Source organism: Wasmannia auropunctata, unplaced genomic scaffold (genome assembly GCF_000956235.1).
Source record: "Wasmannia auropunctata unplaced genomic scaffold, wasmannia.A_1.0 LD336090.1, whole genome shotgun sequence".
NCBI classification, from domain to species: domain Eukaryota; kingdom Metazoa; phylum Arthropoda; class Insecta; order Hymenoptera; family Formicidae; genus Wasmannia; species Wasmannia auropunctata.
In genome coordinates this window covers 2,263,552-2,282,040 of record NW_012026800.1, presented here as the reverse complement: position 1 = coordinate 2,282,040, position 18,489 = coordinate 2,263,552, and the positions used below count along the sequence as shown (strand labels likewise).

The window sequence follows — 18,489 nt, the reverse complement described above, 5'->3', positions numbered from 1 at the left end:
CGCGGCTGATTATGGATTTCAAACCGTGTACGTACCCGGTTAAATTGTATCATATTGCGGGTTAATTTCCGATCGGGCCGGGAGGGACAGGGGCGAGGGGGGAGGGGAGAGGGACTCTTTCAACAACACAGAGTTTATTTAATCGCGGTATGATGAAGCTTGCCGAAATTTGCAATAGTCGTATTAATTAATCGACGTTATTATTATTCGGGGTGCGCGCGCGATCTATTGGGGAAAGAGAGAGAGAGAGAGAGAGAGAAAAGCGGCGGTTTTCGCGAACACGCAACACGATGAATTTTGCTCCGAAGTGTAAGAGCGGAAAGTGAGCGAGACGCATAAAATCACGGCTCCGTTCGGAAAACCTACGGGAAACTTTAAATAAGTCGCACGTTCCCCGAAATTTGCGATATCACGCGGGCAGATCCCCCCTAGTTTTAAACTTTTCAAACTTTCTCGCTCGTGCAGCTTCGAAAATCCAGAATATCGTCTAACGGAAGGGACAGCGAGGAGAGACTTCGCAATGAGGATACTCCGATAAAGGCGCACGGGGGATCAATATTCCAGCATAAACATTATTTCAATTTTTCCGCGTGGTTATATACGAGATATACATCTCAGTTCCAATAGGGTAGGTACATTAAATAAGAACAACAGACGGATAATGCGTACCCGTAACGATCCCAGAGGAATCGACGTAACCGGATCGGTTACGTCTCGCGGCGGTGTGACGATGGCGATGACGTTACCGCGATAAGAAAGGTAAGCACAAAAGGTTTGATTTTCCCCGCGCGTTCGTGCGGATGCGATTAAAGTTCCACTTAATTTCGTAAGCGATGTGACGACGTTCCTATGAAGAAGAAGAGAAACGTCATTAGCGGGATACTCCCGCTCGGGGTAACTTCCTTCGTTTCCTATCTCCCGCGCCTTTCCCCGCCCGCGCACCTCCTCCCCCCTCGTTTATTCAGTTCTTCCCCCCCCCCGTAATTTACACAACGCCATACTGTCATCGCTTCTTCTTTAACCGTTATCTAATTAAACATCGACCGCGCTGTCGAAGAAGTCGCTCCGAGCGAGTCTCACGCCGGCCGTTAAGCGCACTGTTTTTATCTTCTTTCATCCCGCCAGCGACCACCTCCCCCTTCCCCTCCGCTATCGCGAGATAAGATCCAAGTTAATGTGCTCGACACGATAGGGGAACAAATTGCGAGAGCGTAAAAACGGAGGTACGATGCGCTTCCTGGAATTAATTATCTACCCCCTCTGTTTGATGACGCCTTGACTCGGCGACGCGCTCCACTTTGATCGGACATTAATTAAACAATCAGCTCATCGTCGGCAAATTATATTTATTATATTTTTTAATGAAGATAAATATTCGCGTATATAATCCACGCGAGAGCTCCCGAAACTTTACTTTTATTAAAAATTTCGATGAACGCGCGCGCGCGGATGTATCGAATATTCTCGATTTGTGGGACAAATTTTCCCTTTTCACCGCTCTTCTTTGGTTGCTTTCATTCCAAATGAAAAAAATGGGAAATATAATTGCCACGGTATCGATCGAATCGGGTGCAGGTAAAGTAAACATTTAATTAAACTCCGCCATACGTCCGTTCCATACGTTCAGCTCGAGGCGGAACGGGAATTTACCGTTCGACAAGCACAACGGATATCCAAGGCTCTCGCTGTGTTTACGTTTTCGAAAAATTTAATAATTGTCGAAATAAATTCATCTCTGTGTTTGAAATCGTGATGGATATACGACAGAAATGGAATCGATCCCTGCATTTTCCACGTTCACCCTGAATTAATCCTGAATCGAGATAGTTGCATAATAATAAGAATAATGAAAACGTGTCTGCAGCAGTATCCAGGGTAATGAATATCCAAGACTTCTTCTTACATTGCGTTTTAATAACAATTTCATCGACTAATTCAGAACCAATTTTTCCTCGGGGAAAACTATCGAATCGTCTATTGTTTTCGAGTAATTAGCGATGGGAAATGAAGAGTCTTCTCTCCCCCACGAAATAAGCTTCGAGGGAGAAACTAATTAAAAATAATAGGAAACAAAACCGTATCCTTTATTTAATTAAAATTTATTAACTTTTTTCCGGCACAAACTTTCCTTTAATAAAATTTCAATTTTCGACGCGAATTAATTTAACTGATTTTTAATTATAAACATAATATAATTTTAAATATTGATAAATTACGAATTTAGATAGGTATACAAACGACACACTTTGATCTAATTCAATTATATATATACATGTATGTGTGTGTGTGTGTGTTATAAACGACGCTCCGATGTATTTTAACGGCGATAAAAAAACCGGTCGCGCAAATTGGACAAGGAATATCCCGGCCCTAACAAAGCGACGACGCGACGGCGAAGTGGTGGGCGCTCCGGGTGTGGTACAAGGAGAAAAATCTACGACGTACTCACCAGTCAGTTGCAGCCGCCCTACATTGCTGCTGACGACGGTATCCTGAGTTAGCCGGTGATGCGTCCTGCACCGATACGTCATCTGCGCGTCGCCTCGCGTAATATTGATTATCATCAACTCGCCGGTCGGCAGCATATGATATTTGCCATCTATAACAACACGCGCGTGACGGGCGGGTAGAGAAGGGGGGAGGAGGGAGAGGGGGAGGGGAGGGTGGTGGTGGAGGTTTGAATTACGTTTCTATCATCATGGAAATCTAAATTGATCGGAAGGAAATTACGTGTTTATATTACGTGCGCGCACGTAGATGACGTCATGCAATATAACTCCTGTTTTCCAACGATATAATTAATTTACGACAATACCCAATATTCGCGTTAAAAGGCAACTGTAATTTTAGAGTAATTCGATTGCTCCTATTTCGTGCAATACATATAGAATAATTCTATATTTCATTCTAGAGTAATTACGCATCGCGTTTCCGCCGCGGCGATTGAAAAGCGATGGGTAAAATACGTGCGTATATAGCCATATGTATAGCCAACGTAAAAGCGTTTCCGTTTACTTTTTAATTGCTTACCGCCCATCGTGGAGGGATAAATATTGAAGGCCGGTTCCTGGAGCCAAGACGTGACCGTGACGTGATCGCGAACGAAGCTGGGCACGTTGCAGCGCATGAGCACGTTGTTGCCGAGGAAGCCGCTGGGATTTTGCACTTCCGGATCGTAACGCTGGTTTACCACTGCAACAACACACGCGTAACGATAAGTTCTACTCGCCTCTCTCGCAGTGTTCATATACCACTGTGGTACCGCGTGTGGCCATAAGAACGTAACGCAAATGCTAATGGCGCGCCACGGCCGCGCGCGGGGGGGATGCTAGACCGTACATACGATGCTTTCTGATACACGTCCGCCGATAAGAACCGAAATGGCACAACGTACGGGGCCGATGGCAATGTACCGCATGTTTTGAAACAACGTTCGAACGCCGCTTCTAATTAGAGGGCTTTCATAAATGTATGCGCGGACATGTGTGCGTAATTTTATCCCTGTCTCTCTCTCTCTCTCTATACACCTAATGATCTGTTTAACGCATGTTTTGCGGGTAAACACGCGTTACATTTACTGCGCGTATCCGCATGTTGAATTTACACGATCAGTTAATAAAATGAGTAGGTAACAAATAGCCTTCGTTAATTTGCTAGAAATTTAATAATAATTGCGCGGAATAACGGAGTACAGGACTGGAAACAATGGCCGGGAATATTCGACCGCCGTTGGAGAAAACGCCGGAGAACAATCATTGCATGTTAAATTATGCAGATTTACTACTGCGCTTTTGGTCATTTTTCTGCTAAGTAAATAAAAGGAGGAAAAAACGCGCTTTCTTCATATCGTACCACATATTTTTACGATTAAAAATTTATCTTTCCACATTTATCTTTTACATCGCGCGAATAATTTCATGTAATCCGCGTTAGGGAAACTTTGTAGTTTATAAAAAAAAAAAGTAAAAAAGTTATTTGTTCGCGTCAATGATGGGCCGAGAGAAAAGAGCTCGCGGGAGAAATTAATTTGCGGTAAACACACAGCGCGCCAAGTTTCTTTGGGTAAATCACGTCATCATCTACGTTTATAACCACCGTCATTTCTGCGCGACCGACTTTTGCGCGACTAACGAGTGGACTAACGCACGGGGCGGCTTGATAGAAGGCCGAAGCAGCCAACAATACGGCCGGAGTAGAAAATCCCAAAAGACGGTCTTATCCGAAATCTCATGTCGCGATCCGCCCCTGACCCGGCGCAGCCCAACGCAAGTTGATGGGCTCGGCTGAAAGGTTGGTAAGGGCATGTCTAAGAGAGGGTTGGAATAAGGTTGTAAAGAACGTGGAAGGCAGTCAGGCAGCCGGGCACAGAAGTCTGAAAGAGAGAGAGAGAAAGAGGGGGGGGGTAAAAGGGTAGAAAAGGGAGAGGAAGGGCGAGAGAAATAACGAAAGAAGGAGAAAGAGGATAGGAAAGCGAACGATGGTGGTGGCGGCGGCAGCCAGGGAATCGCTGTGGTGTGGTGGTGCGTCGGGGTTCTCTCTCTGCCTCCGCAACCCGTTTCGAGAGTCAGCGGAGCGAGGCACTCAGACTTCAGAATGGGGTAAAAACTCAGTGAGTTTGCCCGTACTCCATCCACCTTCTCGTGCTCGCTCTAGCGTCCCCCACCCTCGCCCGCCCCTCCCCCGTGCGCGCGCTAACATTCTCTCTTTCTCTCTCTCTCTCTCGTTCTCTCCATCTCCCTTTCTAGTTACGTTTTCCCTTCAGCAGCCACCCTTTTCTAGCTCTCTCCCCGCGTATCGTTCGTTCGGCTCTCTCGGTTACGCGGCAACCAAGCCGAACATAAACTCGGCAGACGTCTCGTGGCAGGTAATATTTACAAAGCATGAAACGAGCAGAGAGGAGAGATAGCGGAAGGGAATGAAGGGGAGGGTGAGCGGGGGGACGAAGAGAATCAAAAAAGCGAAAGACAGAGAGGAAGATGCCGCGCGCAAGAGCCAACGATGTCGACCGGCTTTCCATCAGAGCACACACACACACACACACACACACACACACACACACACACACACACACACACACACACACACACACACACACACACACACACACACACACACACACACACACATCCGTTCCTCTCGGCGAAATCATCCACTAGAAACGAAAACCGCGCTTTTTTCGACAAGTCGGATTTTATGCACAAGTATCGAAGAACAACCACTCGTGACGATGCGACGTGATTACGACGACGACGAGTCCACCCAAGTCTGACGAGTAGCGATGTTCTAAGGTCGAAAGTGCGGATAATATTGTCAGTTACGTATATATGTGTTTTCATATGGTGCACGTGCGTGTAAGCGCGCGCTTTTATTTAGAGAATAAAAAATGTAATTAATTTAGAATGGTTAAAACAAAAATTAAAATAACAATTGTATATTGGCTCGTATTTTAGAATAAAATAGAAATTAGAGGAATAAAGGCCAATAAATGCACGGAAAGAACAATTTTGCTGAATCCGGATCTAAAAATAATTTTTGTTCAATAATTAAAAAAATTTGGGCAAAAGTCAAAATAATTGCTACAATATCAAAATGTTTTATAACAATACTTATCAGTTTTAACATTCCAACAAATTATTTTGATAATTCCATAAAAAATTATTTTCAGATCTGTTTTTAGCAAAATATTTGATCCTTTCAACATAATCGTTTTTTCCGTGTGAGCAAACAAAGTTGTTGTAATATAATTACATAATCTTATTCGATAAAATTAAAGCGGAACGTTTCGACTTCACTAAGTCCTTTTCAGCCACAAATACAATTTCCAAATTATAATTAATTATATTAATCCTAGTCGGAAAACACGCCACATTTCCTTTCCGGTATAAGTTTCATGGTGTCCAAAATTTTTAATTAAAATCGTTATTTGAAACTATTTGTTATTCACCTCTTCTTTTAACAACCTTTGGTAGTTAGATTCGATTATTAATGAGTCGACAACCACGAAGTTCTCTTTGCTCAACCGTCTTTTTGGCAACTTTTTCGAAACAAAAGTTGTATATTACGTATAAATTATGAATTATTCCTAAAATAAATATCATAATAGCTCTTTCTTTCCTTGCGTATAATTCTACCAACAAATATTATACCTTCAGATTTTACCTCAATAAACAGCGAACTATTAAGAACTATTAAGAAATATTATTTAACACCGAGCAATAATATAATCCCTACAAAATTTAAAGAACCGTCACGCGGACGTACGTCCGGAGTTATCTTTAAATGATAAGCTGCTAAGCTGAGAGACACGACACCGGGGAACTGAGAACGTGAGTAAAAGTCTGTCTCGTAAAAGTGAGCGTCGCGGTTCCTATCCAGGTAGTTTTTATAAAAGAGTCTGGTGCGGTCGTTAAACTTACTCATTTTCTCGGTGTAAGGCGAGACACGTCGTACATACGTCGTCGTATATGTACGACGATGTAATGTCGTCATGCAACTGCTTTCGTACATGCGTATACCGCGGCTGAGCGAATTCGGACAACGCGGCTTGGTCGAATCTTCGAGGTACCATAACATGTTTCTCGAATCGCGTCCACTTCGTTCGTCTCTACGAAATAAATAACAAGTTCCACGAGCGCCCGCCGCCGTTCGAGCTGAATACAAAATTCAGTTTACCCTCGAGCTAACGCGAACCCGTGTTGAATACGGGGCAAACGCCGGGCGAACGCCCGATATCCGCGAAACGGTATTCGTTATCCGACTTCTCGTTATACGACTCCTCTCTCGCTATACGCCTGGTAGACCGGATTTTTCTATATCTTTTCAGCTTATTATGCGTAATACCAAGTCACGTCACACAAAGTGGCATATACTCTCCCGAACAGGATACTCCATGTATATACCCGGGGCCTGAACCTCTCCCTTGCAAACGATGCCCCGGCGGCTATTATTTTCCGCCGCCATCTCTCGTCATCTTTTACGTCGTTTGTCTTACATCGTACGCGAGACCGTGCGGGATCGATGATGAAATATGTCAAGTAACGACGAGACTAATGGCTTGTTTGTCTCGTAACTCTGCGGGAAAATACCGAATGATGGAGGTTACTGCCGCCCCGGAGAAGGTGTGTTTTTGGTCCAATTCCACGGTGGCGGAGCAACGAAAACGTAATGTATCGTCATTAGAATCTTTCAGTCTCCGTGGCTAAGAGGAAAAATAACCGAGATAAGCCACGCGAAGTTTCTCGCGTGAGAATGAAGAATCATAAATAAACCGCTTCTTTAGAAACCAATCCCTTTCCTCCTCTTACAGCGGCGGAAAGTTGTCTTCCTTACGGAGACAAAGTAACCCCGCATGACAGGGGATACTTCCCTCCTTCCCTCTCCCGGATTTTTTGACAAAGCGTCGCGATTACGCACGGCAGCTGCCGCGGGGTGGATTGGTGGGTGGGTGGGTGGACGAAAAACGAAAAAAGGGTGACATTTCCGGCGGCAACCGGCAACGCGGTGTGCTCTCTCGCGCGATCGCGCACGCAATCATATCCATTTTGTTTCCAAGAATAAGGCGTGCGCGCGCGCCCGAAAGATTTTTCTCCCGAGGACGGAAGGAAGCGCTAGCTCTGGAAGCCAGAAGAGAGCCAGGTGGAGCGCGCAGGGGAGCGCGGGCGAGAAGGAAAAGGCGGGATGGAAAAGGCAGGATGAAACCGTGGAGGAGATGAGCAAAAAGGAAATGGCTGAGGCGGATACTAGGAGCTGACGCGGCAGCGGCACCAGGCATGAATCTGAAAAGGTATGGGCTGCGTTCACGCGACGATGATTTACGGGCGTATTAGGTCGATAAGATATCTTCCGGTTCGTTGACCCGGCGGAAGCTCTATTTTTAAGGCGCCTCGCGGCCTCCTTTTACTCCATTTACCTCCCCGTCCCCCCGCCCTTCTTTCTCTTCTCTCGTCTTCGCCGTCTTCTACTTCGATACTCTGGTAGACGCGAGTTTTGGAAGGGTATCGCGCCGCCGAGTAAAAAGAATTCGGATCTCCCTTCCGTTAACGTGATTTCAGTGACTAAGTGCCGCGACTGCTCAACGCGAGATCTCTAATATATTCCACCAGCTCACGCCTGCCGAATCTCTCGCGAATATTTTCCTTGCAAGGCGAATAAATACTGAAGGATCTTGCATACGTGCTCTTTTATATAAAGAAAAATTTAGAGACAACATTAAAAATTTCTATCAGATCGTTTGTTCGTTCAAAGTGGATATATATATTTTTGTCAACAAAATAATTCATTTAACTCGCTAATACTCGACATAGGTTCTTTTCAAATCGAAAATCGAGTTAGCTTAATTATTTAATTGTCACTCTCCAGATATCTGCAAAAAGATCTCTCATTTTTAATTTTCCGATTATCTGATATGGCACAATGTAAATAATTCAATATGCGAAATCCGAGTAATTCAGAGTAACCCAATTACTTTCAACGTTTCTCCATATGATTTTTTTTCGATAAAAACACTAAATTTCTATTTCGGTATCCATCACTAATCCTATTATCCTCTAAATCCCGACGCGACGCGACGGAGCGACAGTTCCGTTACTTAGCTCGCCCGATTATAGTCCGATACGATACATGAACCGCGGGCGAGAGAAGGAAATTTCATCTCGCCGGCCGGGGACCAGAAGAGACGATCGAATCCGTGAGAGAGCCATGAGAGCCGTGGATGGAGTCCGCGTTCGTGGATAGTCGACACGCGCACGCGTCGCTCCGCAAAGGTGGTCTCGTCTCTCCATGACCTACGTAGAACACGGAGGACAGGACACCGTACGACGACGACGACGATAGTACACGGTAGGGGGAGAAAGAGAGAGAAAGAGAGCGACGGGAGAGAATAATGCGCGGGGAAGCGGACCGCAGATAACGAGCTCCGGCAAGTTTCGCCGCCGCGCTCTCTCGTCGTTGACATTACCTGCTCTGACGGTGACGTCTCTGCTAACGACCGCGCCGACACTGTTGACGGCGGAGCACTTGTAAATGGCCCAGTGGACGTCCTGCCGGAAGGCCTCGGCCTCGAACGCGGGGAATTGTATCGTCCCGTTGCCGAGGACGTGCCGGATGCCGAGGATGTTGCTTATGCTGCCGCCGTCCGCCGCGAGCCAGTCGACGGTCGGCATCGGGTTGCCCCGCACGGTGCAGTCCACCCGGCCGCCGTTCACGTTGGTGAACTCCACCCTGGACGGCGGCTCCGTCACGAAGCTGGGTCCCTGCGTCTCGTAGGAGGCGTCGGCGGCACCTGCTTCGCGGGGGACAGAGGGAAACAGGACGAAAGACGTCAGATATGTATTAACGGTAGAGCGTAAAGCGGCTTAACTGTATTCAATTAAGATTACGGCCCTCCTCCCGCCACCCCAACCCTCCACCCCCCCTCCCTCCCCCCGCTCCCGTACGTCGCGTACATATTTTGCGGATATCTACCTTCCGCCTTACCTTTTCATTATTCATTTCGCATCGCCGCGGCGCCATACAACTTTAAATACGCTTAAAATTTCCATTACCAGCGTCGCGCTCTCGCGAATTCCCCGCCGGAAAACTCGCAAACCCGAAACCCGAAACCCGGGTAGGGGAGAGGGGGGAATTGTTCGCGCGAAGATTCGCGCGAGCGATTTCGAGCGGGGGAGCGTCTAGCGCGCGCGCGCGCGCGCTTTATTTCGTGATTTTAATGCGCCATAAATTCCGGAGTATTACGAATAACAATCAGAAATGCATTAATCACAGCGGCAGCGTCAACGAATGGACATTCGGCGGTGAATTTTTCGTTCGTCACCGACCGAATGCGAAGTAATTTTCTGGACGAGGGGGCGGGGGAAGAGGTCAGAGCGGCAGAGTGGAGCGGGTGAAAGAGAGAGAGAGAGAGAGAGAGAGAGAGAGAGAGAGGAGAGAGAGCGTGGCGGTGGGACGTGCACTGTATCGTCGACGGACATGAACGAAGATAATACGCCCGGCCATAAATCATACATTTAACGCTGAAATTCGGCCGTAATAGCTTCCATAAATGGAGCGCATTGCACGTCCCCTCCCCCCCCTCCCGCCCCGTTTCCTCCCGGTCTCTCGCCCTCCACACACCCGCCGAAGCCTGTTAACCATTCATCACCCGAGTTATGTTGATTTAAGTAGGAATGCCGGTTCGCTCCCGATGTATTCCGCATTCCGTCCAGCATTGCTCATCTGGAAGCTTCGGGGGGGGGCTCCGACCTGCAAGTGCGGACTATCCACCACGTTGCAGAACGTGCAACGAATGACGCGCGCGCTCGCCTCGCGTGTTTCCGTGCGGTGCGCTTCCGACGAAATCGCAATCGGGGCTCGTCAAAGGCCGCACGTTTTAGGGGTTTCGACGGGGGGGCGCGACGCGCGGGCGGGGAGGCATTCGGCGTTTTCGAGTCGAGTATAAAGTTTCGACGTGCGAAACTTCGGCTAAATTATACGCAAATTAATGCGGCATTATGAATATAAAAAAGGGAGGGATTGAAAAAAAAAAAGATTACGATGGCACCCGCGAGAATAGTTGCGAAATGAATTATCAACGATATTATCCACCGTGTGTACGCTGAACTATAAATTTACAAGTCAAAGTACACGTACACACACGGTTAGACGGCTCCCGGGGTTGTTTTAGTAAAACTACATGCTTTTATCTGCGCGACGCAGGCTCGAGTCCAAGGTACCTCCCTCTCTCGCTCAGTGGCCAAATATAGCCGAAAGTACCCAACGTCGGAAGTTGTTTTGGCCCGAGTCTCCGATGAGCGCTTACGTTGGCAATTCCCTCCCTCACGCCAGCCTGGGCGAGCTTAAATCTTGATTACTTATCTCCTATAAGCCAAGGCAACGTTTTCCAGTGGCTCCCCGCCCGCACCGCCTCCTCGTGGCGTCGTCTACTCGGACGTGCACGTTCGAATCCGGAAAGTTATCGTTTTCTCGAAAAAGAAAATCGCGGACTCTCTCCTATAAAAGCTGTAGTACCCGGCAAAGATTTACTTCCTGCCTTACCCTCTCCGCCCTCTCCCCCCGCCTCGCGCACCTTCTCACCCGCCGTTCTCTCTCGCTCCCTCCGTTCCCTCTTTCCTTCAAAGCCGGAGCGGAGTTTCGAATCTTAACGTCGGGCGCGCACCACCATCCCTGCCCGGATAGCCAGTAGTGCACTGCGGACCTGCGATTGGATATATTTTGCGACCTACATTCACCCCGAGCTCCCGTAATCATTTCCCCGCGGAAGGAAGAGCAGGGTGGAAAGGCGCCCCGCATAAAAAGTTAACTCTTCATCTCTTTCATGGAGTTCCTCCTCCTGCTCCCCCTCCTCCCTCCTCTCGCGCGCCTCGGTGCGCGTTATAATTCCACCACTGTCCGTACAACCGTCTGACGTATACATCAGCCGTCTTGCGCCGATTTCGCGATCGTTACCGAGGAATTCCCCGGATTGGCGGCATACATCAAAAATACGATCTCGGGATCTATCTGATCTCCTTCCCCCCCCCCCTGCTCGTCTCTTCTCAAATCGGATTGGATTACGAACGTAACGGGAGCGTCATATCAGAAAGATTAATCGCGCGACAACTTCCTTTTTTCATGTGTACGTATGCACAAGCTAACGGATACGCGCGTACTCGTAACTTCGTGATGTTCGATCGATCCGACGATTTCTGCAACGACGTAAAACTTTTCGAATTTGCAAAATCCCACCTTCTTATCCGATTACCTATACACGACAGAGCCGGTGGATTGCGGAATCGAGAATCGAGCGCGGCTCGTAATACGCGGTACGAAATTACGTTGGCTCATCGAAATAGCTAAACAATGGACGCGAGTGGAGGGGACGCGAGCGAACGCGCAGTTAAGGGTTGCATCTACTCTGGCACGTACCTACTCACGGCTACACACCCTCTCTAGAGACACTTGGCGAGACCGAGAGACAGAGAGAACAAGAGAGAGAGGGAGATAGATAGACAGGGAGAGAACACGATCGCCAGGCCGGCTGTCGTAAGCGATACGGCCCGGGCAGACTAGAAGCGTAACATCACGTCAACCCTCAACGTCATCACGAGCACACCTCCCCCGGAAGACGTGTACTTGTGCTTCTTCAGTCGGCAGCCTCTGAAGAGACCGAGGGCGCGGCGGCCAACCGTATAATGTTTTGTGTCAACATCCTTCGAGAGAAATCGCTCCCCTTTCTAGCTCGCCCTCAAGTGCCCGCTTTTATTCACGTTCCGTCCGGTGCATCCGGTGTGTCCCTTTGGAACAATGCAGTTGTCATTAGGATGTTCGACCAGAGAAACCGGCGACAGTTTCCTTCCGATAAACGTCACGCGCAACGCAATGGAACTAATTTGGCGATATTATATATTTTAACATTTAACACTTAAGATTTTTTTATAATTTATTATAAAGGATATTATTATTTCTTTCCGCGAAAATCGAGATAAAAACGGAAATTTTGGAAAAAAAAACAATATCTCTTGCGTGCTGTTCGTAAAAAATTATTCGTTAAAATTGTATTATTATGAAATACAAAATGGAATATAAATAAATAAATGTTTCTGCAAAGAGAATTTATATATGTTTTTTTTTCATTTATTTTATTAAAAATATATTATCTAATCCAATACGTTTTCATCAATTCTCCAGAGATTTTCCCCGTTTAAATAAAATATTTCATATCCCAATAAGTTTTAAACGATATATATTATTACGTAGTTTCGCTGTTCGCGTAGACTGCGGAAAACTTTTTCGGCGAGCAACGCGAAAGAGCTGCATCGTTCCGTCCCTCGTGATTTCGAAAAGTCAGCGCGGCTAATAGCGGTACCGGCGAACACCCAGTCAGCGTCGCTGACTAATTGCCGATGGGGGAATGAGAAGGTGAAACCCTTAGCGCCGCCGCCGCCGGCGGGGCGCGTACAAAGGGCGGAAGAAGCGTCGAGCGAAGCAGTCTCCGCTCCGGAATCAACGCCCCATTCAGCGGCGTACGTATTCTTTCCGCGCCGTCCGTCCGTCCGTCCGTCTGTTCGACGAGAGAAAAGGAGAAGGACGGAAGAAAAAGTTAAGTCCCGGGATACATATCCACGCGTGCAGAAACAGACGGAACGCGCGCGCGGCCGGGCGGTATTGGGTAGCACAAAGTGAGAGGAAGGAAGAGGTGGTTCGGGTGGGAAGAACGGAGAGAGAAACGGGGGATGTAGACACGGTGGATGTATATCCACGGATCGCGCGTTGGATACAGACGGATGAGGGATGGAAAAGAGAGGAGAGGGACGCGCGAAGGAGGGAAAATGAGGAGCCCTGTCTGTGGTTTGTCCGACAATGCAAACCGGCTTTCTCTCATATCACCGTATTGTTTCCATTGTTCCGCCGGCTCGCGCGGAGGGATTGTTAGTCATTATACGCGCGGAGGCGGAGAGAAGTCAGGGAGAAGGGTTTCGGAAAGAGAGAGGGAACGAGGGCTTATCCGCCGGTATACGGCGATCGTCATCGTACTTCGCTTTTCCTCCCTCCGTTTCGTCGGACATCCGGCGTAATTCTCGCGGGCATAATGAGTAATTTCCATTCGGCGACGTGCGCTCTCGCGAATCCTACGAGGTTTCCGCTCTCAGCATTTCGTGCTCTCGCGGACGCGGAATCGCGTGACGCTGATCGAAATCGAGAATTTCCATCGTCGCATGTATTACGATTTAATATACAATTCGCGCGGACAATTTCTGCGTCATTATGGAAAGATCGAAAAACAGGTGTCCCTACAAAGGGAATTCGCTTATTGATTTACAAATTATTTCGTTTAAACAAACGCCTGCATTATGCATTGTTAACGCAAAGATAAAACATGATTTTATATCGCGATTGAATTACACGGCATGCAATTGGCTAATAAATTCGTCCGCGTGTGTGCGTGAATGTGAAATGTTGTTCTAAAGGAATTTCAATCGTCAAATAGAATTATTGAAATGTAAAACGGATAAAACCTGTAAAACGGATGATACTAAACGGATCGTTGTAGTGCACCCTTCCTATATGACGAGTCGCGGACCTTATCAGGCGAATTACGGCCATAAAATTGCACGCGAATGCTCTCTCACATCAGTGGCGAGTAAAAATCGCGGCAATCGTCAGTTTTTGACCAATTAAATTTCAAATTCCACAACAATTATTTCATTAAACAATAAATTCGTTTTTTTTTCGAAGAATCGCTCAGTGTACATCCCATGTCGATAAAATTATTCCACGCGCGATTGGTAAAAACTAAGAAACAAAATATATTATAGCGAGATAAGAAAGAGATCGCATTATAGGAACGGTAACAGAATCTCGGTAGATCTCAAACCTAGCTAATGCTATAATTGCAAATTTGATTTTGCATTCTCGGGGTATAAATTTAATCCCCGTAACAATCCCTAAATCTGACCTGCGCGTCCACCAGTCTGTGTGCAGTGGATTATTAATCGAAAGTTCTCCACTCTGTTCCATCGATCCCCTCGATGCGAGGCCTTTGAACTTGCGATCACCGGCGCGCTTCACGATTTTACCCAGCTTTACGCTTTACCCTCCGACTTGAAAGACCGTGATACGAAATGTCAATCAAAATCCTGTTAAGATAAAAGTACAGACAGAAATTAAAAAAAAAAAAAAAGATTTTACCTATTTACGCGCTGAAAAATCTGATTTTTGTGAAGATGCAAAATTTTAATTATTTATCTCTAAAAAAAATACGGCAAATATTGACGCTATCATTGCGTTCTTGATGTCAGGCGGAAAAAATTGTACCAACGATTTCGCGATATCGTAAATTTACGCACGACGGCGTGTAGCGCGCACACCGACGTGGCGCGGCAGTCGAACAAAATTATCTTCGTTACACAGTAAGGCGCACATTCGGCCGCGTTAATTGCCTGCGTCAGCGAGCGCTTGTCCATTTAATTGAGCCCGAGTATCCTGCGATCGAACGTTAATTATTTCGTATTATGGAATAGCTAATCTGCGATTAGAGGGACCGGCCATTATCTTGTCTCTACAATCTGATTTCTAGTTGAGCAGCTTATCGGCGATGTTTTCGAGCGCATCTATGCGGCGTACCAATACGACGGTAGAAGATTAATGTACACAAGTCCATTCTCTCTCTATCTATCTATCTATCTTTCCTCCCCCACCCATGGTACTTTAGTTAAAATATAAATGCACTTCACCAAATTGATCCGTGAACGGTGGAAGGTGATGCGGTAAACCCCCGCGGTATGCGTTAACTACTGAACTTTACACCGATAAAGCTCCGCCATTAAATTTCGGTGCGTTTCGCGTTATCGTCCGGAAATTTATCCGCGTTACCGCATCAGAGATTAGCTAGTCCAGCGCGGTAGTATAGATAGTCTATACTATCGCGTGTATCGCTGGGGCCAAATAATATTAACGTGCTCGCAATAGTCGCGAATCATTCGTGATTTTCGCGAAATTCCAGAACCGCGGCGAAAACGTTTAGCGCACTCGAAAATTGTCGACCGCAAAACTATAATTGCACCGTTACGCCGAAATGTGTGTTTACAAGTTTATCGATACTCGCGGAGGGATACTCGCGCGCGCAAAAAAAAAAAATAATAACGCACTTTCCGGCGTCCGTCGCTCCGGTTGACCCCCTTTCACGTTATTCCGCCGGGACAAGTGTATGTTTCGTAATTTTAATATGACTCCTTTTTTCCCCGCGTAAATACTGCGAGGTATATTTTTATACCTCAAAAGGAAAATGCGCGGTGTATTTTTCGGTCGGAAATTCGCTAATTCCACGAGGTATGCGGTTTTTGTTCCGCCACGATTCTCCCCTGCGGCCGCGGCGGCGGCGGCGGCTTATAATGAGCGTGAAAGCTGCCTTAAAACGAACATAAGTAGCGTCATTATTCGCTCGCACTGAGCCGCGTTATACGTTTAAACGCGCTTGCATATTTGGTGCGTAAAGAAAATAATTATATCGCGATACACATTTAACGTGGTTAAATGTACACCGCCGTGTAGCCGTGCGTCGATCTTTCTCTACATATACATGTATTTTACAGGATTCTGCGCGCGGGCTCTTTTGCAAATTTTTAAATTGTATCGCGTAAAACATAAATACCTTAAAAAAAAAATCTCTGCAAACACTTTTTTTTAAAACGGGATAAAAGCGTTGTAACGGACGATATTATTTTCCGGCCGGTGTATAATCGCGAACGAATACTCTTGAAACGCGATCGCTAAGTTAATTAAACTACCGTTTATTTCGCGATAAAATATTTTGTCATTAACTATCACCGTTTTACCTTTGCATAAATAAAGAGGGGAAAGAGAAAGGGGAGGGCTTTATCCAGCACGCTCGATTATCCACACTTGAACACCACGTGTTTCAACTATTTACCGCGAATCCTCCGAATGACATTATCGTCGTATTTTTCGGCTCGGGCGAGATATCGATCGAGAGGGAATATAATGAAACGAAAGTGCGCCCCAGCGGATTTAATTGTCGCCGCGCGCGGCCGCGCGCGCGCGCGCGCTCGCGTCACGCTTCACGCACGAAAAGCAGATACTTCCTCTTTGCGCATTGTCAAAAGGTCAATACCTAAAATTGCTTCGCTTTCAGGTCCGATGCTTTTCATTCGTCATGCCTGCTTGTTTTATATATCCACCACACGTACAATTTTCCTACCCGCCACGTACATTCGTGCCCGGAGTTAAACGACGTTTTGGGCGGTCGACTGTAAAAAAAGAAAAAAAAAACAAGCGCACATATTAAAGCTACGCGGAGCTCTGATATATACATATATATAAAAAAAAAAAGGAAAAAATACCCCGTTCAAGCGGCCATGCTGATTTTCAGTTACCTTGCCGGACGATGGTGTCTCTTTCTCTCTTTCTCTCTCTCTCTCTTTTGACCGCTGCAACTACTTGCGCTACTTGATTCGAGAAAATTACGGGTACGATTTACGTCAAAAATGCATGCTGTAACTCGTAACTCGTATTTCATCGCGCGCGCACGACGCACACCGTTACGTGCAGCATACGTGTACAATATACACGCACGATCGGTTCGAGAATCGGTCGAATAGCTGATTTCTCCTCGGCGTAGATGGCTCGGTAACCTCGAGGCCATAAATCGGTGATACTTTACGGCGGTCGGCCAACTTACTAAACTGCCGCGGAAAGAAACTGCTCGAGACAGCCGGGATCGTAAAGTCGGCCGTTTTAAGGGAGATTTAATCTGAGGCTCCATAGAAAGAGAGAGAGAAAGAGAGAGAGAGAGAGAAAGAGGGAGGACGGCGCACGGGTTTAATCTAAAGCTACCGTATACGCCAAATAAAAATCCTCTTCTCCACGCGTAACACGCAATAAAATTCATCTTAGCGGGGTATCCGTGCATTCTCCCGTAATTTCCATGTACATTATACATAAATTAAGATAAACGAGTTTTTACATTCGCGCAGTTCGTCGTTTCTTCGCGAGCTCGCGGAGAACCTTTTTGCGAATAAACCATCATAAGACAAACCAAGGCTCACTCGAGGCGCAAAATTTGATCGACGGTATCGCTAACCGGGGTCGGTTTTCGGTATTCCGAAGCCCAAAAGCTTCAGGGATCGTTGGGGAGAATGTTCGCGGAAGGAATAGGTATTCTCGCGCCGGAGACAGGCCGGGGATCTTTGAACAATGAATTAATCCAAGGTCTGCGAGGGAGCGCCGCAGACTTACGTAACAGCAAGTTCGCAGACAATGTACATTCACAGATCGCGGCAAGAAGCCATGTTAATTTCGCCGCGCTTGACAGTCGCGATTTTGCCTTCTCCCCCTCCTCCTCCACTCGCTCGATCTCTCACTCTATTTTCGAGTAGCTCCGAATTCTCGAAATTCCTCCGTATATATATTGACTCGAAGGTGGATTATTCCGGCGATTTCGGGCTGTGTATCTCGCAGTATCTGTTGATCGAAGCGAATTTCAATGTTTTCCTCGACGCCGCATATTTTCGACCCCCCCCCCTACGAGCACCGCTGACGCGTCGAAAACAGCAAATTTTATCGAGAGCAAGTTTCATTTAACATCCATCGCACAGCCGCTACGGGATATAAAATATCCGAGCGCTGTTTTACGAGCGCTCTTGCAGAGGATGATGCCGGCCGATTTGTCGGGAGAGCTATCTCGAGCCGAGAGTCGCGACGGAACGTCAGGAGAATATCCGCGCTCGCGTTATCTCTCTCTCTCTCTCGTTCACTGTCTCTAGCTTTCTCTCTCTTGTCTTCAACGATGATTTAATACGAGGCTTATAAATACTATCTTGGAGGGATAGTTGGAGGACTAGCGCGGAAACCGCAGTGCGGTTAACGCTATGCGTGTAGAGATCCGGGGCGACTATACGCGTATACATAAAGCCGGAACCAGCCAGCCACGGCGGAACTGCGAGCGAGAAGCAGGAAGAGAAAGAGCGAGGGAGGGAGGGAGGGAGGGAGGGAGAG

The 18,489-nt window shown here is 46.9% G+C and overlaps 1 protein-coding gene across 1 annotated transcript in view; it reads right to left on the bottom strand.

The window, feature by feature from the left end:
- The window catches only part of LOC105448067 (Down syndrome cell adhesion molecule-like protein Dscam2), an 80,817-nt gene that overhangs the window by 47,657 nt on the left and 14,671 nt on the right, over window positions 1–18,489 (bottom strand). Inside the window, exons 2-4 of the mRNA XM_011686430.1 lie at window positions 8,957–9,280; window positions 3,031–3,192; window positions 2,450–2,599 (exon numbers count right to left, since the gene is read on the bottom strand). Coding sequence (XP_011684732.1) covers window positions 2,450–2,599; window positions 3,031–3,192; window positions 8,957–9,280 — 636 coding nt within the window. The remainder of the gene's footprint in view (window positions 1–2,449; window positions 2,600–3,030; window positions 3,193–8,956; window positions 9,281–18,489) is intronic.